The sequence below is a fragment of the Anomaloglossus baeobatrachus genome, chromosome 3 (genome assembly GCF_048569485.1).
Source record: "Anomaloglossus baeobatrachus isolate aAnoBae1 chromosome 3, aAnoBae1.hap1, whole genome shotgun sequence".
In the NCBI taxonomy this organism is placed as follows: domain Eukaryota; kingdom Metazoa; phylum Chordata; class Amphibia; order Anura; family Aromobatidae; genus Anomaloglossus; species Anomaloglossus baeobatrachus.
The window spans coordinates 259093541-259118159 of NC_134355.1; the positions used below are offsets into that span (position 1 = coordinate 259093541).

Genomic DNA, 24619 nt, shown 5'->3' on the forward strand with positions numbered 1-24619 from the left:
GCTGCTTATACAATGTGTATTCCCCCTGCTCCTGTATTCCCCTTGTGTATACACTCCTGTACGCCCCTGTGTATTGCCTCACCCACAGTGTATTCCCACCCATATTCCCAGTGTATTCTGCTGCTTATACAATGTGTATTCCCCCTGTGTATACCCCCTTTATTTCCCCCCGTGTATACACTGTATGCCCCCCGTGTATTCTCTCCCCTGTGTATTCCCAGTGTATTTCCCTGCGTATCCCCTGTGTATTCCCCCTGCGTTACCCTCCTGCTCCTGTATTCCCCCGTGTATTCTCTCCCCTCACTGTGTATTTCCCTGCGTATCCCCTGTGTATTCCCCCTGCGTTACCCTCCTGCTCCTGTATTCCCCGTGTATTCTCCCGCATCCCCCGTGTACAGAGCAGATGCCGGCCAGGATGACGTCTGGTCTCCAGCAGGGCGGCGGTGACGTCACTGGAGCTGTCCCTCCTCCCGGTGCTGATTGCCCTTCCCGTCCACCTGGCACTGTGGAGCCCTCCCGTCACATCCTCCGGTGGTCACGGCTGCCATGCTCTGGCCTTTGGCTGCGTCCTGCTGCCGTGTAGCCCATCCATCACAATGACACTGCCAGGCTGCCCACCGTACTGACCTCCCGGGGCCCAGGAGTCGCCATGATCTACCCCTTCCCTGCCCATCACGTCCCGGTGGTCTGCCTCAGCCTGCTCACACTGCTGCTCTGCTCCGATCCGGGGGGCTCCCGGAGGGTCTCCTCGGGCTCGCCTGCTCCTCAGCTGACGGATCTCCGGTCCCAGATCTCCGGGGTGGAGGAGCTGCTGGAGGAATTCCGTAAGCAGCTGCAGCAGCAGAGACAAGCGCCGGGGCAGGAGGCGGAGGACTGGCACCGGCCGCACGGGGAAGGCCGGGAGGCGGAGGACTGGCCCCGGCACCGGCCGCACGGGGATGGCCGGGAGGCGGAGGAGGAGGCTGCTATGCAGGAGCAGCTGCAGGAGGTGGCCGTGCGGCCGTCCGGAGACTCCGGCGAGGATGTGTGCAACTTCAACCGGCTGGAGGACTTCATCATCCGCACCAAGGACTCGCTGGAGGCCGGAGCCGCCTTCCTGCAGGCCCCGGACGAGGTGTACAGCTGGAAGCAGTGCCTGCAGGTGTGCTGCTCCCTGCCCCGGTGCTCGGCCGCGGTGGTGGAGAGGTCCGGCCGCGGCTTCAGCTGCTTCCTCTTTGACTGTACCCACCGAGGGCACAATGTGTGCCAGTTCTCTCCGCACCGGGACTACACCAGCTTCACCCTCACCGGCCGCAATGCTTCCTGGCCTTCTCCCGGCACTGTGACCAGCATCCTGGGTAAGAGGTAGATGCTTAGGATAGATCCATTCCCAATGCCAGGACCCCTATCTATCAATTCATCCAGGCCCCCCCTTACCAAGTCATCCAGGCCCCCCCTTACCAAGTCATCCAGGCCCCCCTTACCAAGTCATCCAGGCCCCCCTTACCAAATCATCCAGGCCCCCCCTTACCAAGTCATCCAGGCCCCCCTACCAAGTCATCCAGGCCCTCCGACAAAGTCACCCAGGCCCCTCTACCAAGTCATCTAGGCACTCTGACCAAGTGACCCAGGCCCCCCTTACCAAGTGACCCAGGCCCCCCTTACCAAGTGACCCAGGCCCCCCTTACCAAGTGACCCAGGCCCCCCTACCAAGTGACTCAGGCCCCTCTACCAAGTGACCCAGGCCCTCCGACCAAGTCATCCAATCCCTCCGACCAAGTCATCCACGCCCTCCGACCAAGTCATCCACGCCCTCCGACCAAGTCATCCACGCCCTCCGACCAAGTCATCCAGGCCCTCCGACCAAGTCATCCAGGCCCTCCGACCAAGTCATCCAGGCCCTCCGACCAAGTCATCCAGGCCCTCCTACCAAGTCATCCAGGCCCTCCTACCAAGTCATCCAGGCCCTCCTACCCTCCTACCAAGTCATCCAGGCCCTCCTACCAAGTCATCCAGGCCCCCTACCAAGTCATCTAGGCCACTCTACCAAGTCATCTAGCGCACTCTACTAAGTCACCCAGGCCCCCTAACCCGTCACCCACTCATCCAGATGCTTAGTCACCCACTCATCCAGGTGCCCAGTCACCCACTCATCCAGGTGCCCAGTCACCCACTCATCCAGGTGCCCAGTCACCCATTCATCCAAGTCCCCATTCACCCACCCATCCAAGAGCCCAGTCACACATTCATCCAGGTCCCCGGTCACCCACCCACCCATCCAGGAGCCCATTCACCCACCCATCCAAGAGCCCAGTCACCCATTCATTCATGTCCCCAGTCACCCATTCATCCAGGTCCCCATTCACCCATCCAGGAGCCCAGTCACCCATTCATCCAGGTCCCCAGTCACCCACCCACCCATCCAGGAGCCCAGTCACCCATTCATCCAGGTCCCCAGTCACCCACCCACCCATCCAGGAGCCCAGTCACCCATTCATTCATGTCCCCAGTCACCAACCCACCCATCCAGGAGCCCAGTCACCCATTCATCCAGGTCCCCATTCACCCATCCAGGAGCCCAGTCACCCATTCATCCAGGTCCCCAGTCACAACCCACCCATCCAGGAGCCCAGTCACCCACCCACCCATCCAGGAGCCCAGTCATCCATTCATTCAGGTGCCCAGTCACAACCCACCCATCCAGGAGCCCAGTCACCCACCCACCCATCCAGGAGCCCAGTCACCTGAGTGTATATTGCTGACTGCAGAATGCGTTAGCTGAGAATCCATCATAATGGGGACTTTGTAACTCTTTTATTTGTCTTTTTTTTGAGTCCCTCTAAGCCGAATTATGACAACAGACTACATCAAAGTTGAATGTTACGGGATACAAGGATCCTGTAAAAGACAAACGTTGCAACATTTTCATTGAAACACAATTGCAAATATAGTTTTTAGCTTCAAATACAAGTAGTAAAGTATAAAAAGACCTCTGAAGTGGACAATCCTTTTAAAACCCAACTATAATATATACTCTAGGGCAGGGGTGGGGAACCTTTTTTCTGTTGGGGGCCATTTGGAAATTTCTACCAACCTTCGGGGGCTGCACAAAATTATCAATGTTTAAATGACCCTGCTATATTGGGTGAAACAATTAATTAACGGGGGCATGGGGCTGGGGGCATGCACATCACAAGAGGGGGCTGGGGGCACAGGCACCACACGCGGGGCTGGGGGCACAGGCACCTCACACGGGGCTGGGGGCACAGGCACCTCACGCGGGGCACAGGCACCTCACGCGGGGCACAGGCACCTCACGCGGGGCACAGGCACGCGGGGCTGGGGGCACAGGCACAGGCACGCGGGGCTGGGGGCACAGGCACAGGCACGCGGGGCTGGGGGCACAGGCACAGGCACGCGGGGCTGGGGGCACAGGCACGCGGGGCTGGGGGCACAGGCACGCGGGGCTGGGGGCACAGGCACGCGGGGCTGGGGACACAGGCACCTCACGCGGGGCTGGGGGCACAGGCACCTCACGCGGGGCTGGGGGCACAGGCACCTCACGCGGGGTTGGGGGCACAGGCACCTCACGCGGGGCTGGGGAAACACAGGCACCTCACGCGGGGCTGGGGGCACAGGCACCTCACGCGGGGCTGGGGGCACAGGCACCTCACGCGGGGCTGGGGGCACAGGCACCTCACGCGGGGCTGAGGGCACAGGCACCTCACGCGGGGCTGGGGGCACAGGCACCTCACGGAGGTTGCTTTGCACACAGGACTGGGGGCTGGGCTGCACACAGGACTGGGGGCTGGGCTGCACACAGGATTGTGTGGGGGTGCACACAGGACTGGGTGATGGGCAGCACATAGGACTGGGGGGGAGGCTGCACACAGGACATTGGGGGGGTGCACACAGGACTGGGGGAGGGGTGCACACAGGACTGGGGGGGTGCACACAGGACTGGGTGATGGTCTGCACATAGGACTGGGGGGGCTGCACACAGGATTGTGTGGGGGGTGCACACAGGATTGTGTGGGGGGTGCACACAGGATTGTGTGGGGGGTGCACACAGGACATTGGGGGGCTGCACACAGGACTGGGTGATGGGCAGCACACAGGACTGGGGGGGGGCTGCACACAGGATTGTGTGGGGGGTGCACACAGGACATTGGGGGGCTGCGCACAGGATTGTGTGGGGGGTGCACACAGGACATTGGGGGGCACACTGTGCTGAGAGTTTCTTGCAACTCTGGGGGAGAGGGTTTACAGAACTGGGGTTTAGGCACAAAGCATTGGGCAGGGCACATAGCAGCAGAGGGTCGGCGCTGGACTCACAGCAGCATTGCATTCACATCACCGGAGTGCAGGAGCCGGACACACTGCATCAGAAGGAGAAGGCGGGCACTGATCTCCGGAGGGCAGGGGGCGTGCACACAACGCTGGAAGCTGTGAGGCTGCTGTGGACCCGCCCACAATTGGCACTGGCCGATGGAAGAACACATTGCAGCACAAACAGCAATGTGTGGATTTAAAGGGCCGGCGGCAGCAAGACCGCAGTGACAGCACGAGAACTGCCTCCCCCGGGAATCTGCCCGGGGGCCATATAAAAGGTCATGGCGGGCCGCATGCGGCCTGCGGGCCGGAGGTTCCCCACCGCTGTTCTAGGGAGTTGGCACCTATTTTATCCCTAACCTCTCCTGTCTACCTAAGCACATTATTATCATGACATGTCTAACCTCTTCTATAGGCCTTATCATTAATATACATTACTGGGGCACCACGAAGAAGGAGCTCTATGTCTCTGATGGATCCAGAGAAAATGTCAGGTGCATGCTTTTGTATGTATACTTTTTTCAACCCACCTTCCCCTTCTTGGGGCTGAATCCTAATATGTGATTCCTAGGCTTAAAGGGAAGGTGCCGTAAAAAAAAAAAATCAATAACTGAAAAAATATAAAGTATTAATGTTTTAATTTTTTTTAAATATTATTATTATTTGTTTTTAATTGAGCAAAATATATAAAAAAATAAAATAAAATAAAAAAAGTTTGATATTTTGCACTCTTAAACACTAGGGGGAGCAGCTGCTAAAATCCTACTATAGACCTAGCTCACATTACAGCTGCAGTAAAAGTGTGCAGAATCCGCTCTCTTGTGTGTGATGTCACCTCCCCTCCCAATCTGGGTGTTTCCAAAAGGATGAGAAGATGAAGTTTAGGATCACAGTGCGGAGTCATTTTGTTGGTGATCGCAAAGTGATCCTAATGTCTAAAGTGTCACCAAGGACAGCTGCATAGTGCTCCCCACATAGTGCTCTTCACACCCCGTACCAGCAATGTTCTGCTGCAGGCACGTCCGCCTGCAATGCTCTGCAGCACGCCCACCCGCAATGCTCTGCCAAACGCACGTTCACACACCCAGAATGCTCTGCCACACACACACTCGCACACCCACAATGATCTGCCACATGCACAATCGCAATGCTCTGCCACACGCATGCTCGCATTCCGTGCTCCTCCATATACCACGCTCTGCTGTATTCCGTGATCCTCAGCATACCGCGCTCTGGTGTATTCCACGCTTCGCTGTATACTGTGCTCTGCTGTATTATGTGCGCCGCTGTATTCTGCGCCCTGCTGTATACCGAGCTCTGCTATATTCCGTGCGCCTCTGTATACTGCGCTCTGCTGTATTCCATGCTCTGCTGTATTTCGTAGAAGCGGCGGCGCGAAGGAGCACACGAGAGCAGGGGGAACGGTGGGGGGGGGGCGGTGTCGGCAGCGGTGGGGGGAGGGGCGGCAGCGGGGGAAAGAGAGCGGAGGCGGGGTGGAGAGGCAGCGGGGGGCTGGGGTGGGAAGGGAGGGCAGCCTGGCGGCAGTACTCACACAACCCAAACAGATGACAGGGGTAAGTGCAGCACACAGCATGCAAGTGAGCTGCACAAAGATGGTGGCAATCTCCTCCCTCTGCTGTGATCTGGACAGCCCAGGGGGCGTATTCAGCTCACAGCACAAGCGGTCTCTGTGTTACGTATAGGGTCGCAGCCTGACAACTGTCTCCTATGCACAGGCACTGCCATATTTGACTTGAGTAACATTACACACAGCACATCCAAGATGGCAGCCCCCAGGGCTTCAGTAACACTAGTATTAAATAAAAACTAAATAAACTGTGAATTTAATTTTGTATTAAAAATACTTGAATACATAATCACTATTATTAATACAAAAATAAAAAAATGCGACACCTTCCCTCTAAAGAAAAGTAATGAAAGCTGTTAACCTTTTAATTGCTGCAAGCAACCCTGATTTGGGGACTTATCAAGGTGGGGGCCTGCTTCTGTGACGGTGTGGGGTCTGTTTTCCCAACCAATGAATCAAATGACAGGTTACTGTGTATATAATTATGGCCATGGTGACTTCTGTTTCTTCCCAGGGTGCAAAAAGATAAGCCCACGCACAGCCCCATATACCAAAAAATGAAAACATAAAAAAATTAAAAGTCTCAGAAAATGGTACATTTTTTCAAGCATTTTTTCCACTTAAACTATAAAAAATAAGTTTGGTAGTGCCGCCGTAATCGTACTGACCTTTAGAATCATACCGCTGGTTAAATTTTACTGCCTAATGAATGCCGTAAAAACAATTGTGGAATTGCATTTTTTTTTTTAGCAATTTTACCCTACCCCACTTGGAATTTTTTTTCTGTTTTTAGTACATCATGTGATAAAATGATCAGTGTCCTTCAAAACGACTTGAAAACTTGTCCCACAAAAACAAGCCTTCGTACGGCTGTTTGTACAGAGAAATAAAAAGATATGGAAGAATAAACGAAAACGAGAAGAAAAACAAAGCCGCAAAAATGGAAATTCATTATGTGAGGAAGGGGATAAGGTTTTTCATTTTATGCACTGGAATAAATATTTGCATAGAGGTTTGTATAAACATTAAAAACCATCCCTTCCTTTAATTTAGGCACCATACAATGGAACGGAGTATGAGGATAGAGAATAAAAGCATTAAATAGGTTGTCTACTACTTTGATATTGATGCTCAGTGGGAGTCCGACATATCAGAACAGTGGGGGTCTAATGCTTCGTATCCCCACTAGTCAGCTGTTATCAGGCTGGATGTATAGGTGTACAGAGCTAGAAAAGACAGCGCCGTTCACTGGTTGGTGGCCACTTCTAGGTACTGCAACTCAACTCTTCAAAAGAAAAGTATGTAGCTTAGGCTGGTTTCACATCAGCGGTACTCTGCTGCACTGCCGGATCCGGCACAAATACACTTCACAGGCATCGCGGCAAGCTCTGGTCACATGCGGTCATGTGACCGGAGCATGTGACAGCATGTGACCGGAGCTTGCCACGATGCCTGTGAACTGTATTGAACTGTACTGCATTTGTGCCGGATCCAGCAGTGCTGCAGAATACCGCTGATGTGAAGCCATTACTTCTAAAAATAGTATATTTATGTGCATTAAAAGGCATCTATCAGTAGAATTAGCCCCCTTATGCCATCTATATGGGCATGCAGGTCACAGAAAGTTGAATAAAATGATACATTGATATCTTTATTCCAGAGAAATGCACATTTTTCGTAATATGTAAATGAGCTGTTCAGATCTAGGAAAAGAAATTACCCTGGCGCTAGCGAGGGGGAAGATGGGACACGTCCTGCACTCACCTGCGGCTGTACCCTAATCTTCTGGTTAGTCCCTATACAGGTTCCACACTGGTCGCTGAACAGGATACCTGAAACCCTGATATACTATGTAATAACCCTGGCTAGTGAGTTGGCAGGTGAGGATTGCTAGTCCCACTGTTGAACTAACACAACATGAAGGGAATGTACGACCAACAGGGGGAACGACAAAGGATAAAGCCCAACTTCATGGCTGCAGTCAGACACCAGAACTGCAACCTACACCACTTCACAGCAACAAGGTCTCCAGCAGCTCCTTCCACCTCAGGCCTAGCTACAGAATGGATTCAAAATAACCAGTGCCCTCTACTGGGAGATGTGACCATATAGAGGAGAAGTTAGTGGTCACCAACCGGAAGCACCCGAGGCCAGTAGTCAGAAGCTGCTGGAAAGCAAAACTGTCACTAACCCTTTCAGCACCAAAAAAAAGGGAAATATGTTTAATGTGAGGAGCATCAGATGGCAATGAGAGACTCTGGCCCAGATCCTGTCACAAGTCTCTAAATGTAGAGAGACTGCTCTGACACAAATGCCATAAGGATATAGAAGATATTTGTAAAGTTTCTGCTACTGATCTGCTGCTCGATTGTCTGGCCTGGTTGTAGACCACTCTTCTAGGTTTATGTTCATTTCTCCAGAAATACACATGATGAATAACGGTGCCAATACCTTAACATCCAGACTATGGCGTGGCGGTATATTCTTGTAAATGGGGGTAAATGAGGTGCAGAAGAATAGATACACAATACTTGCTAACATATTTCCAGCATATAAACAATTCAGCTAATTAGTAGTTTTCGGAAAGGAACATTCACTCCCTGAGATTCGGCAGACGGCATAGCAGATGGTGATGTACCGCACACAGGGCACCGCTGTATATCATGTGCACACTGATGTACAATACACAATATGTTCTCAATATGTTTTCAGTACTAAGCATACTCGGGATTCACCAAAGTTCTTATATGCAGAATACATTTCCCTGAAAGGTAACAATTGACTTTACGAGAGTTTCATTCTATGGCCGTAGACACCTAGAAGTTTCTTTACTTTCACAGTTATATAATTTAGAGATCCCTGAAGTTACAGAATGTCACTCGTCCTCTTACAGATCCTGACAAGCCACCCAACAGCAATGCTGGACAAGACGTGGTTCTTCAGCTGCCTGTGGATTGGGTCCTACTGGATGGACGTGAGAGCAGTGACGACCACGCTATCATTCGATATGACTGGACCCTGCTTCAAGGGGACCCGTCAGTGGAAATGAAGGTATTATAGCTTAGGCTATTTTAAGAATATAAAGTATGTTCACATTGAAATTTTTTTCAGGAGTTTTTTTGAGGTGGTCCTCGCCAATATCCACCTCAAAAACTGCTTCAAAAACTATTGGAAAACAAGTCTACGGGAAATACACTCTGCTGTTCATATGTGAGGTTTGTTTTTTAGCTTTGTTTCCTGAGGATGTTTAAAAAAATTGCATGTTGACTTCTCCAAACTAGGCACTGTTCAATCAAAAGGCTGCAAAGAACTCTTCAGGGCAAAAACCCTCAAAAATCATCAAGTCTGAAGAGTTCCTTCAAAAACTGTGTGCAAGTGTCTCTGGAAGAATTGAGGATGATTTGAAGGTAGAAGATGGTCCCTAGTGATGGGCGAACACTAAAATGCTCTAATGCTCATTACTCCTGCCGAGCAGGTCAGACCCTCTGAAAGGGCTCAACTCGAGTAACGAGTATAATGGAGGTCAATGATTGGGCAGTTCGCCTCTCTGCCCACATACAGCCAGCCATAAACACAGCATTTCCAGGGAGGGTAGATTTTCTTTAACAATGTTCCACAATGACTTCTATTATACTCTGTAAACGCACCCGAGCACCAAAATGCCCATTTCAAGTACCGAGAATCAAGCAGTTCCATGATCACTAGTGATCAGAACAAATAGTCATTTGATTTCTTTTTTGTTCATTCACTTTGCATTTTAATAGACAAAAAATAACTATTAAAGGGGTTGGTCACAGTAAGAATGCTATAGAAAAAACAGAAGTGTTAAAGGGGTTGTCCACTACTTGGCCAACCCCTTCTCATTCACCATGTTTGCCCCCGTTAAAATAAAATTGCTTATACTCAGCTCTTGTGCTGGCACCTTTCCAGCGGTATCAGCATCCGCTCTCCTGGGGCTCACGTGACATACTAACATCATGTGAGTCCAGTGACCAATCAGCACTGGCTTCACTGTCCCGACATTCAAACAAATTAAACATCAATAGGAAGTCAGAACTCTAGCTCGCCACTCACAACCTATTGATGTTTGATATGTCTGAAGGTGGGGAGTGTGAAGCCGGCACTGATTGGTTACAGGTCTCGCATGACGTAACTACGTCACGTGAGCTCAAGGAGAGCAAGTTCCGATACCACTGGAGAGGTGTTGGCACAAGAGATGAGTTCAAGGGGTTTTATTTTAACGGGGGCACAGATGGTGAACGAGAAGGGGTTGTCCAAGTCTGTTTTTTCATTACTTTTCTTACTGTGCAGCATTTTTTTGCCTAAAAATCTTGCATTGCACTGTACAACATAGTCCTTCTGATCTATGTCAAATCGTAGGTTGTCAAAACTCTGATATTATCATAGTGACAACCGCTGCTGTCATCCATCACAGTGTACAAATGAGTTGTCAGGCAGAAGTAAATTGCATTTCATAGGAAACAGAACTCGGATCCAGCACTGCGTTTACAGAGTTTATGTCTTCAAGCCTTCCTTATAAATATCTTACAAGATCAATGCAGGCAGACACGGACGTGACCGTCATTGTTATAGGTATTTATGACCCACCCTGTCTAATTTGACAACACATCCTAGAAGCCTATTTCTTTTTACCACTATGTATACTTCTATTCTATATAATAAACAAGAGCACGAGGAGTTATGGTGCAAAAATAGAAGATTTATTTTAATCTCAATAGATAACAGGAAAAGAGTAAAGGACATACTAAGCACAAGAGTGGGGAATTAAATACCCAGGTCCCGTGGACCACTAATATCAGTATTAATAAATAAATGCATTAATACAGTGGGACTCAAATTCATAGTCGACCTAACGGGGTCACAGAGCATATTGTGAGCTAGGCAGGACACAAAGGATATTCTAAGTCTGTTATATACTTATATGAAAGGCTGTATATAGTATAATGTAGTATAGTGTAAAATACACAAGCCTATATCAAAAAAGAGTACAAGTTTAAATAGATTGCCTGTCTGCTCACAGCTGTGGTGCAGGGGAGCCAGATCAGAGAATTATCTCCATCCAGGTCCCATGGACCCCAGCCATGCTAAGATTTAAAAGTATAGGTAATTGCTAAAAAGAGCCCACATGAGGTAGCACGTATAATTCATTATAGGTAAGGCAGTGTATTTACAAAAAATCCACTTATAAGGGAACCCCTGAGACAAATAAGAGTCAACAAAGTATAATGTATATTAAAGAGTCTCAGCGGTAACCCATATATAGAGTGGGTCATGAGCACTTACTCCTCCCGGAAGAAGCGGTAGTATACCGCGAAACGGCCGTCGGAGATCCCCTCTGGCTGGGTCCCCCTGCACCACTTCACTTATTTGGTAAGCGCTCCATCTTTGCTCATGACCCACTCTATATATGGGTTACCGCTGAGACTCTTTAATATACATTATACTTTGTTGACTCTTATTTGTCTCAGGGGTTCCCTTATAAGTGGATTTTTTGTAAATACACTGCCTTACCTATAATGAATTATACGTGCTACCTCATGTGGGCTCTTTTTAGCAATTACCTATACTTTTAAATCTTAGCATGGCTGGGGTCCATGGGACCTGGATGGAGATAATTCTCTGATCTGGCTCCCCTGCACCACAGCTGTGAGCAGACAGGCAATCTATTTAAACTTGTACTCTTTTTTGATATAGGCTTGTGTATTTTACACTATACTACATTATACTATATACAGCCTTTCATATAAGTATATAACAGACTTAGAATATCCTTTGTGTCCTGCCTAGCTCACAATATGCTCTGTGACCCCGTTAGGTCGACTATGAATTTGAGTCCCACTGTATTAATGCATTTATTTATTAATACTGATATTAGTGGTCCACGGGACCTGGGTATTTAATTCCCCACTCTTGTGCTTAGTATGTCCTTTACTCTTTTCCTGTTATCTATTGAGATTAAAATAAATCTTCTATTTTTGCACCATAACTCCTCGTGCTCTTGTTTATTATATGTCTCTTGGAGTGTGCTGTCTCGTGGTCACACTGGAGGGTCAATGTATACCCTTTTCAGTGTGACCTATATGAGACCTTAAGGTATAACCATGAGGCTTCTTGTTTGGATACTTCTATTCTAGTAGCTATATTTCTGTTTCCATACAGTCTGCAGTCACATACTGGTTCAAGGTCCAAAAATATGCAGCCATCAAAATATCACATTTCCATTGCATTACAAATGTGCACAAAGAAGATACAGATGAAAAGGTACAAGACCAATGAACCATGAACAGCCGGGTGGACTTGTAACAATGGTTCATTGTGCTGTACCTGGGAACGCTGTATACATCTTGTCAGATCGGTTACTTTGCCTCGGAAATATTTGCAGGTCCAATATAATATTCTAACCTGCTGCTGGGCCATTATCTCTACAGAAGAAAAGCAGTTATTCACATTAGTTTAGTATTTTACCATTGTTGAGATTCATACATGTGTGTACTGACATGAAAATATATTTAAGGCCTCTTTCACGCGTATGTGCCTCCGGTACATGTTTGGCAGTTTTCTCACGTACCGGAGACACGTACACACGTAGACCTATGTATTCCTATGGTTTTGGACACACGTAAGTATTTGCGCACGGAACGTGTGTCCGTTCTGTACTTACGTGTGCCCGTGAGTTTCTCTCGCCGACATGTCTGTTTTCTCTCCGGCATCACAGGTGTCACACAGAACGCAAACGTGTCACACGTAACACACACGGACCACACGGATGTGTTCCGTGTGACACGCACCGGAGAGAAGACATGTGTCTGTGAGAAAAAAACCCCAAATCTTTACTAACCTTCTCCAGCCCTGCCGACCGCCGCTCATTATGCTCATTGAATATTCACTTCACTGCGGCTGGAAGCTGCAGCAGCGGGTAGTCGGCAGGACCGGAGACCGAAGATCAGCACCATGGACAGCAAAGCCAGGGACAGGTGAGTAGAAAGTTCCCGTTCTCCGTGTGTTATCACGGAGAACACATGTGTGCCATACACACAGCACACCGAGGGCAATATGCACCTTTGACTTGTCCGTGAAACACGTGCGTGATTTTCATGGATGTGTAAAAGAGGCCTAAAGGGAATCTGTCACATCGGATAATTCTATTAACCTGCAGATATAGGGTCCATCTGCAGGTCAGTAGTGTTAGGAAGGTTCCTGGTCTCTATACTGAAAGTGCAGCTACAAGGAGAAAATTAACTTTATTCTTCCCAGTAGCTGCAGGCTTTAATTCATACAGGCACGTCAGCGCAGGCAGTCACCATTCATACCCATGGGGCAGCGGCTGTCAGCATGCTCCGGCACTATAATTCATAGCCAGATGTTCAGATGGGGCTGCAGAGCCCCTGCTTGTGAGTGCTGAGGGGTCCACTGGTCAAACCTACAGCGATCGCTAAGTCATCACCTGTAATATGAATTGAGAATGTTTTGTGTGGCTATAGAATTATATGGAACATATTTCGCTAATTTAAGACAGAATCCTGATTCAGCTTGTGGGAAAAAGCTGTATTACATGGACTATACTGGCAATGCATTTTAGACAGTTGCTATGACTTGGGCCCCCTTCACTCGTCAGTGATTCCGGTAGGTATGACGCCGTTTTCATACGTACCAGAATCACGGACATATGCAGACCCATTAAAATCAATGGGTCTGCGCACACATCAGGATTTTCACAAGGACCATGTGGCGCACACGCGTGTCCGTGTGTTCTGCATGGAGATAAGTCTGTTTTTCTCTTGCATTAAAGATGTCACATAGACCACACAGTGTGTGATCAGTGTGACACATACCAGAGAAAACACGTGTCTGTGAAATAAAATGAATTTCTGTACTCACTTGTCTCCAGCGCTGCTATCTATGGTGCTGCTGTCTCCTGCTTCCAGGCCCGCTCTTTATGCTCATTGCATATCTACTGCACCGCGGACCCGGAAACAAGTGTGACTGCAGCCCCGGAGACATCAACACCACCGCGGCGTGGACTGGTGTGTAGAAAGTTCCTGCTCTCCGTGTGCTATCATGGATAACACATGGAGAACACACGTGTGCCAAAATCACGGCACGCAGAGGGCCATATGCACCTTCACCACGTTAGTGAAAAATGTGTGTGTTTTTCACTGACGTGTGAAAGACGCCTTACCTTGTTTGACAAGTGGGTGTGATCTTGCTGAAGAGGGGCAACGTCAATTGAGAAGGGGTGTGCCCTACATTCTACTTCTTTCCCCAAAATATGGCACAAAATAAGCCAAGTAAACCTAGACTCGGCTATTTGAAGACGGCATAAACCACTTTGAAAAATGTCCCTCATATTAAAGGGGTTGTCAACTACAAGGGCAGTTCCTTCTCCATCACCCCAATTAAAATAATAACACCTATTCTCACCTTCAGTATGTGCACCGTACCAGTGGTGTTAGCACTGGCTTTTCCGAGGATTGTATGGCATAACAGTTCCTGTGGCAATCGCCGGCCACTTCACTGTCCCCTCCTTCGGATGTAACTGAGATCCAGAGAAAGTCAGAACTACAGTTGCTCCTTCACTTCCTCTGGAAATCTGATTTGTCCAAAGGAGGGGACAGTGAAGTGGACAGTGATTGGCCGTAGAGATTATGTCAGGCGAGCCCCGGGAGAGCCAGTGCCCACACCACTGGTATGGTGCACAAACTGGAGGTGAGTATAGGTGTTATTAATTTCTAAGGGGGGACGTCTTCATTGAGAAGGGGTTGTGCAAATAGTGGACAACCACTTTAAAGTTTTTGCACACAACATTTTTTTCAGATGAACCCGCCGAGTTGCTCAAATGAAGATGCTTCAGGGAGCACTTTTTTTTTTCCGCGGTCTTGAGGCATTTTCTGGATATTTTGCAAACTCCATTCAATAATGAGGAAACCGATAGCGGGCTATTAAAGCAAAAAGATTGTCAAAACCCTGAAGTGGACGCCCAGGCATCTTAAAAAGAGCCTTCTCATTGATGCCTCCTGAGCCAAACACACCCGAGAAATGGTCAGGTCATTTCTATTAACTGCTTGGCATGTTTCTAAACCTGAAGAGGTTAAAAGACGCTCAGAAAACTTAACCTATGCACAAAAGTCTGTATAGGGCTCGGTCCACTGTCAAAAACACAGAGAAATCGCTTGTGAAAAACTGATGTCTGAATGAGCCTTAAGAAAGAGCTGCTATACTGGACATAGGCTGAAAGCTGCGAGTCCCAAATAACCCATGTGCAGTTTCATCCAGAGCTGTACAACACAAGATACAGTATAACAATAAAACACTTCATATTGTGGGAAAAGAATACAATTATCAATTAAACAGTGGCTTAGAACATACAATATTTGTATGACATATATTTGTTAAGTGCTCAAAAGTATGGTGAGAGATACATTACTCCACGCCCATGAAGAACAGATGGCTGATGGTAGGGCGATCGGTTTCTAAAACCTTGTACGGATAGTTAATGGCCCGGCAATATGTGATCATCTGCCTCTGTGACAACTGCTTGCCTTTATGTTGTTTGTGGTATTGATTTTTGCTGAGCATTGAGGTTCAAAGGTGGTAAAGAAACAGTGGGGTATTATATAGGGGGATCACTAACCCCTAAGTAGTATGAATCTGAGCTGTTTTTTATCAAATATATGTTTTTTTGTTTTTTACAATTAATTGCTATACAAGGCTCACGCTGAATAAAACTCCCCTTGGAGCTGACTTGGGAGACAGCCACTTGTTACTCAGGTCTATTTTTTGATTGGAGGTTGAATCACTAATAAATTAAATCTTATTTAATTACACGGCCCAAACATTTTTTTTTGTCTGCTACTTGGCAAAAAAACACGTGTCTTATACTAAATAGAGTGCGTATTCCAAACTGAAGACAAAATTGTTGTAACACTTCAGGAAATAAGTTTGCCCAACTGAATTAACCACTTGGAAAGCTTTCAATAATTTTCTAGAGAACAAGTTTTACGCCAACAATTACCTAATTTACATCAAAGTCTTCATAGTAAACAGTATATGAAAATGTAATGGAATAACCACATTTCAAAAAGTCTCGTAATCCAGTGTAAAAGTCTTACTTATACAAGGCCCAGTACTGTTAAAAATGCTTCAGGCATCTGCTTTTGCACTTGTGAGTGGTCCCCCATCATGTTGGGATTCCAGCGGTCTTGATAGAAATTCTCCATTGTAGAAATATCTCTATGGAACCTTTCTTAAGGGGGCTTTACACGCTGCGATATCGGTAGCGATATATCGTCGGGGGTTACGTCAGTAGTGACACACATCCGGCGCCGTTACCGACATCGCAGCGTGTAACACCAATGAGCGACGATCAACGAGCACAATAACGTGAAAAATTGTTGCTCGTTGACACGTCGCTCATTTCCTTAATATTGCTGCTGCGACAGGTACGATGTTGTTTGTCGTTCCTGCGGCAGCACACATCGCTGTGTGTGACACCGCAGGAGCGACATACATCTCCTTACCTGCCTCCACCGCCAATGCGGAATGAAGGAGGTGGGCGGGATGTTACGTCCCGTTCATCTCCGCCACTCCACTTCTATTGGACACCTGCCGTGTGACGTCGCTGTGACACCGCACGAACCGCCCCCTTAGAAAGGAGGCGGTTCGCCGGCCAGAGCGACGTCGCAGGACAGGTTAGTCCGTGTGATGGGGATTAACGAGGTTGTGCGCCACGGGCAACGATTTGCCCGTGTCACACAACCGATGGGGGCGGGTACGCACGCTAGCGATATCGGTAACGATATCGCAGCGGGTAAAGCAGCCTTTAATGTTCGTCACTTACGTGTCCCAAATGGGGTGGAAAAAAGTCGAGATGGGAATGTAAGAAATCCAATTTCAATGACATTCGGCAGCCAAGTTGTTCATATGCTTTAATGCCTTCATCCTCAGCCCATTTTCACCTTCCTGACCGACAAATATTATCAATTCGGACTAGCGTCAGATAATAACTCTGGAACACTTCAATGGATCCTGGTGATTCTGAGACTGATTTTTTTTGTGAAATATTATACTTCACGTTAGGCCTCTTTCACACCTCAGTCAAAAACACACAAGTTTTTCACTGAGGTGTTAAAGATGCATTTGGCCCTCCGTGTGCTATGATTTTTTTCAACGTTGGTTCTCCGTGTGCTATCCGTGATCCTATACTTACCTGTCCCTGTCGCTGCTCTCCGTGGTGCTGAAGTTTCCCGCGATTCTGTCTCCGGCCACCGCTGTCTCCTCTCTGCTGTTACTTCTGTGTCACAGTGCAGTGAATATTCATCAGCATAATTAGCCAGCCTGGAAGCAGGAGACAGCAGCGGCCGGAGACAGCATCGCTGGAGTAGGTGAGTATAAAAATCATTTTATTTTAAAGATATGTGTTTTCTCTGGAAGGTGTTATATGGATCACACCATTGTGTGACACTAGTGATACCAGAGAAAAACGGACATATCAAACCAGAGAGTTATGTCACACAACATAGTAACTAAATTACATTTCCCACATGTCTACTTTACACCAGCACAATTTTTGAAACATAATTTTTTTTGTTAGGAAGTTAGAAGGGTTCAAAGTTCATCAGCAATTTCTCATTTTTCCAGCAAAATTTACAAAACCATTTTTTTTTAGCGACCACATCACATTTGAAGTGACTTTAAGAGGCCTACGTGACAGAAAATACCCAAAAGTGACACATTTCTAAAAGCTGCACCCGTCATAGTGCTCAAAATCACATCAAAGAAGTTTATTAATCCTTTAGGTGCATCACAGAAATTAAGGAAAAAATGAAAATGTTACTTCTTTACACAAAAATGTTACTTTAGCCCCAAATCTTGTATTTTCACAAGGGTAACTGGAGAAAATGCACCATTAAATTTGTTGTGCAATTACTCTAGAGTACACTGATATCCCAAATATGGTGGAAATCTACTATTTGGGTGACCGATAGAGCTCAGAAACCGCACAATTCGCTGGAACCGTTAGTGGGCGCCATGTTGCGTTTGGAGAGGCCCTCGTGCATGAACTGTGGAAACTATGCCCCTCAATAAATGTATTTAGATGTTTGGTGCGCACCTTGAACCCCCCTGGTGCTTCACAGAATTTTATAACATTGAAACATGAAAATGAAAAAATACATTTTTACCATAAAAATGTTGCTTTAACCTCAGGAAAAATTGCACCTTACAATTTATGGTGCAATTGCTCTTGACTACGCCAATACTCCATATGTGGTGGTAAACTACTCTTTAAGTGTACACGGCAGGGCTCGGAAGGGATTGAGCGCCATTTGACTTTTTGAATGCAAAATTGGCTGGAATCGTTAACGGATGCCATGTCACTTTTGGAGAGCCCCTGATCTGCCTAAACAGTGGAGCTCCACCACAAATTACCCCATTTTGGAAATTACCCCTCACTAAATTTATCTAGATTTTTGGCGAGCACCTTGAAGCCCCAAGTGCCTCACACAATTTTATAACGTTGAGCCATGAAAATGAAAAAATAAAAGTTCACCACAAAAATGTTTCTTTAACCCCAAATTTTTAATTTTTGAAAGGGGAACAAAAGAAAATAGACTGTACAATTTGTTGTGCAATTTCTCCTGAAGTTCGCTAATACACCATATGTGATCAACAACTACTTTTGAGGCACAGTAAAAAGTGAAGAAGGAAAGGAACACTATATTTGAGTTCAGGTTTAGTTGGAATGGTTTGCAGGTGCCATGTCACATTAGCAGAGCACTGAGGTGCCAGAACAGCAGAAACCTCCCACAAGTGACCCCATTTTACAAAGTGCAACCCTCAATGAATTCATGTAGGGGTTCGGTGAGCATATTGACACTACAGGTGTGTCACAAAATTTTATACTATTCAGCGGTAAAGAAAAAAATATTACCTTTTTAAAACTAAAATGTTGGTTTAACCTCAGTTTTTGAATTTTCAAAAGGGAATAGGTAGAAAGGCCTCATAGTGTGTGACACAATTTCTCCTGAATGTGGCAATACCCCACATGTGAGTGTAAAGTACTGTTTGGCTATTCTAATTTGGCTAGAATAGTTTGCGGACTCCATTTGGAGTCCCTAAGTGCTAGATTAGCAGAAACTCCCTCAAGTGACCAAAGTTTAGAAATTACACCCCTCTGGGAGTTCATCTACAGGTGTAATGATGATTTAGTCTCTGGAAAACACCCATGAAGTCATACTGTCAAGGGAGGAATTTACATTGAAGACTGCTAATGGAGTCCTCATTTGGGATATCCAGAGACGGTGCCGTATTAGCTGTATATCAGTGCCAAAATATATATCAATGTATATAAGACAAAGAACACAGACATGCTCTCTTTTCAGCCAGCGTCACCAACTGAACTGGTTTAATTAGATAGATCCAATTATACCGTAAGCATGAATAACCTTGAAGCTAACAAGGAGTGCTTTTCACTCCCCGATATCTCACATCACATTGCCTGCCTCCCGTACATTCCTTCTATGTGAACATTACTGATAACACTTTTTACAGCTTCACATTCTGGCTTCATCATCTTTGGTTAACTCCTTCATGATTATACAACTTTGAATTATACTATAGGTCTGTGCGATGGCTACATAGACAGACAGATAATTATACAACTACATCTTCATTTTGATTATTTATATACACAGATATTCTTATTACGTTTAAACAAACATACTACAGCTCAGGTGACCTCCACAATACACAGTGAATTTTGCAGAATTAAAACTAGCAAACATGTCGTTGTAAGGCCCAATATATTTTCATGCCCAGTACATTGTAGTTCCTCTACATTGTGCGTAAGCTCGTGCTTCTGAAAACACATCAGCCCATAAATCAAGCGGACTCTCCTCATTCCAAGAATACCAAAAATGTGGATGTTAACTGTGGTTTAGACATATTGTGGTGCTCAGAAGAGAGGAGGTCTTTTAGATTTGGGAGTGCAGATTTTGCTTGAACATTTTGGATCGTTTCAAATTTATTCTCTGCTCTATACTGAGCACTTACATTGGGGTTTCCATCTACATCTCCAAAATATGTAATTCAGGTGAAATCCCCGATGGATCCATTCACTATAATGAGTCACCAGAGTTACTCCAGACTCTGTACAGCATTGTCCACTTTTCAAAGGTAAGCAAAACACTGTTGTTGACCGCACTTTTGTGCAAGCCTGAAAAGATGCGTAAGAAGATGGACCACAGGCCAGACGGTAGTTTAAAGTGACTTCATGGGCCTCATTACAGTGAATTTTCCTTTGGGAATTTTGTTTTTCAGAGATTTATAAGTAATCCCCAATGTAAACGCTCAGCGTAGAGTGCAGGATAAATATGAGCCGCTCCTTAAAGCCATCTTCAGGAAGCAAAATAAACAAATCAACACCAGTTGAAGAATTGGATTTATTACTGTTTTTTATGCCGTTCACCTTGCAAGCCACACATCCAAGCCCTTTTCACCTCATGCAGACTACAGCTCAAAAATATCTCCCAGATCCGTGCTTTCCTTAACCAAGAATCAGCAAAAACATTAGTGCATCCCCTCATCCTCTTCCGCCTCGACTACTGCAACCTCCTGCTCTCTGGACTCCCTTCCAACACTCTTGCACCCCTCCAATCTATCCTAAACTCTGCGGCCCGCTTACTCCACCTCTCCCACCGCTATTCCCCAGCCTCGCCACTCTGCCAAGCCCTTCACTGGCTTCCCATCGCCCAACGACTCCAGTTCAAAACATTAACCATGACATACAAAGCCATCCACAACCTGTCTCCTCCTTACATTTGTGACCTAGTCTCCCGGTACCTACCTGCACGCAACCTCAGATCCTCACAAGATCTCCTTCTCTACTCCTCTCTTATCTCCTCTTCCCACAATCGCGTACAAGATTTCTCCCGTGCCTCCCCCATACTCTGGAACGCTCTACCTCAGCATATCAAACGCTCCCCTACCGTGGAAAGCTTCAAGAGGAACCTGAAGACCCACCTCTTCCAACAAGCCTACAACCTACAATAGCCCTCAGTCCAGTACACCACTGCGCAACCAGCTCTGTCCTCACCTATTGTATCCTCACCCATTCCCTGTAGACTGAGCCCTCGCGGGCGGGGTCCTCTCTCCTCCTATACCAGTCTGTTTTGTACTGTTAATGATTGTTGTACGTATACCCTCTTTCACTTTTAAAGTGCCATGGAATAAATGGCGCTATAATAATAATAATAATAATAATAATGTAAGTGATAGGGCAGCTTTATTCCTCATGTGAGTATGATTACAGTGATACCAGATCTACATAAGATTTTTTTTAGGCTTGGCTTTTACCACACTAAAAAACTTTTTTTTTACCAAATAAAGGCTACATAATATTTTTTGATCGCTTTCTATTCTGCTTTTTGTGAGGCAGAATCAAGAAGAAAGAACAATCTAGGATTTTTTTTATGCTGCTCACCATGTCGTAAAAATGATAAGACAGTTTTATTCTCCAGGTCAGTATGATTACAGCGATACCACATTTACATGATTTTTTATGTTTTGCCGCTTTTACACCGTCTTAACAATTTTATAGTAAAAAAAAAAGTTTTTGCATTGCTGTATTCTAAGAGCTATAACTTTTTTTTATTTTTTGGCTGGCAGCACTGTATGGCAGTTTTGTTTTTTTTTGCGGGACAAGATGACGTTTTCAGTGATACCATTTTTATTTACATGTGCCTTTTTGATCACGTTTTATTCCACCTTTTTGTTAGCTGCATGATGAAAAGACAGTTTTTGCAAAATGTTTTGTTTACAGCATTCAAAGAAGGGGTTAACTAGCCTTCTAGATCGGATTGTTGGACGTGACGATATCAAATATGTGTACTTTTTTAACATAAATATGCATATTTATTGTATAATTTTTTTTCATTTTATTTCTTCTTTAGTTTCTGATTTTTTTTTAAATATTTTTACATTTTATTTTCTTCTTTACTTAATCTCTATATGGGACATTAACTTTCATTGCTCTGATCACTAATATAATGCATTGTAATGCACTCGCATTGCAATAATTATACAGTATATGTCAGTGCTGCACTGACACAAACCTCTGAGATCATGCTCCTGGCATGATCTCAGAGGCTTTCCATAGCTGGGTAACCCGGAGGTCATCATGACGACTTCTGGTTGCCATTGCAAGAATTGGGCCCTTGCGATATCTTTGCGGAGGCACCAATCGGATAGGAGGCGTGCACTCCCTCGCCCAGCCCCCTAAATGCTACAATCTATCAATCACAGCATTTAAAGGGTTAAACAGCCAGGGTTGGCACTTGGACCATCCCTGGTTGTGAGAGTCAGAGCTCAGCTGTCATGTAACCCTCCACATCAGTCATGGTCTCTCATGTAGCCCCTTGGGAAAATTAATTGCCCACCCCTGCTCTAATAGATACAGAAATCTCTGCCTTATGAGGGCATGCATATTACATCATTGTGGTGGAGGAAGGGAAGATGGAAGGACCCAGACTTCGCACTCACATGATTGATTGAAGACTTATCATTTAAATGGAATCTTTCACCAGGTTTTGTCACCTTATCTGAAAGCAGCATAACTTATACACAGATTCAAACAACGTGTCATTACTAAACTGCTTTCTGTTGTGTTTATAAAATCTTTGTTTTATTAGGAGGAGATTATCAACAGAGGACTAATAATCCTGATTACGTATACTGTTCCTTATTCATGTGCTCTGTATAACCCCACCCCAACACTGATTAGCAGCTTTCTGCCTACGCACAGTATCCACACAAAGCTGCTAATCAGTGATGTGAATGTAGTTATACAGAGCTCAGCATTCAGAGAACTGCTGGTAGATCAGCAGAAAATAAAATAGTGATTTAATCAAAACTGCATCAAGCAGGTATGTAAATGATACATCATCTATCCCCCTACATCATGCTGCTCTCAAATGGGGTAGCAAAAATCTGCAGACAGCTTCCCTTTCACTTTGTTGTTATTGATATGTTCTGTTCACCAAATTAAATTTATGAGGGCAACGCCACATATCTGTGATCAGGTAAAGGGTTTGTTTGGAACTTTAACATTGATGACCTATCATTTGGATAAGTCATCAATGTCTGATTGGTGGGGGTGTGACACCTGGTGCCTCCACCGATCAGTTGCTCCTGCTGCCTCCGCCCGTCGGAACTACTCAGATGTAGAGCTGCACGTCTTTGTCAACTGTATAATATCCTTGGCTGGTACTGCATATCTGCCCCCTATTCTAATCAATACAGGGCGATGTGCATTACCTGGCTGCATTTACTATTTTATCTATAGAGCTGTGCAGCTCTGCAACTGAAAGGTATCAGCCATCGGCAGTGGCATCGGGAACAGCTGATTGGTGGAGGTGTCGGATGTCGCACACCAACCACTTAGACATTGATGACTTATCCTAAAGATAGGTCATCAATGTTTAAAGTCCCAGACAACCTATTTAACTGAATGGGACCCTGCAGGTGGCAAGTTTCATCCAATCTTTTTTATTTGCTCCTGATGGCAATACCACATTATTTGGCCTGATAGTGCCCCTGGCCCAGAAATGTATATATCCCTGATTCTTTCCCATTTTGCTCTGTCGATGGGCCGCCTCTGCCAAAGTTATACTAATTGACAGCCAGCTCCTAGCTGCTTAACTCCCTTGTGCTGTCGGGATTCGCACTTGCAGATTACAGCCATGGTGCCAGTCCCTGTTCACATTTCAACGTCCGACAGGCAACCTGGTTTCTCTTAAATGCTGAGCTCTAATAGACATCAGCTGAGTTGTGTCCACTGCTCCCAGCCCTGTAGGAATTAATCCTTTTCTGAGTAGTGAGTGACTCTTCTGAGAGTCAAGTTGCTGATTCACAGTTGGCCTCTCCCTATTTAAGGCTGGGGAGTTTGTTAGATCGCCGAAGATAGAATCTGCTCGTGCTAATATCCGGTGCCTTTGGGAATCCTTTTTTAGTGGCCTGCGATCTGTTGCTTGTGTGGTGTGGAAGTGTCCGTTGGTGTGCTTTACTTCCTCCCTTATATTTTATTTCCTCCTGTCCCTTTATTGTCTTCCTTTTCTGGTTGTCTGCAGAGTGAATGAGTTCTAATTCTTACCATTGTCTGTGTCTTTTTGGGAGGGGGGGTTATCTCGGTGTGTCCTGCTCACCCCGGGGGTGGAGGGTAGCGTTGGGTTAAGTCAGAAGTGAATAGGAGACAGGGACACGCTGGAGGCCCAGACATCACTACCCTAAGTGTACCTCTGGGTTGAGGGTCGGCGCAGGGATCCCTGTCTTAAGTCTTCTTAGCTAGCCACTTGTAACATCAACTACCTGTCTTAACAGCGTAGCCCCTCTGAATTAATAAGCATAGTGCTGGATAACCCCTTTAAATTCAGTGGAGATGTAATGCATTGCTGGCCACTAGTTGGGATGGTTTGTAGGGACTTTGATATAATCCTCACTGATGTGCTGATCAGACTTTCTGTACCACATGTCAGATGCTAGAAACATTTGTATAACTGAATAATATTACTAAGTTCTGCATTGTGTCTTATTGTGTGCTTTATCCTTAGTAATAACGCTGTGGATACTGTCAAACATATGTATCAAACATGCCGTACTACATCAACTAATATAAGCTCTGTAATTATTACTTGTCTAACACGCGCC

The 24619-nt window shown here is 46.1% G+C and overlaps 1 protein-coding gene across 1 annotated transcript in view; it reads left to right on the forward strand.

Annotated features, from left to right (window-relative positions):
* The first annotated feature begins 436 nt into the window (after positions 1–436).
* The window catches only part of LRP11 (LDL receptor related protein 11), a 46849-nt gene continuing 22666 nt past the window's right edge, over positions 437–24619 (forward strand). Inside the window, exons 1-2 of the mRNA XM_075339813.1 lie at positions 437–1337; positions 8793–8950. Coding sequence (XP_075195928.1) covers positions 650–1337; positions 8793–8950 — 846 coding nt within the window. The 5' untranslated portion in view covers positions 437–649. The remainder of the gene's footprint in view (positions 1338–8792; positions 8951–24619) is intronic.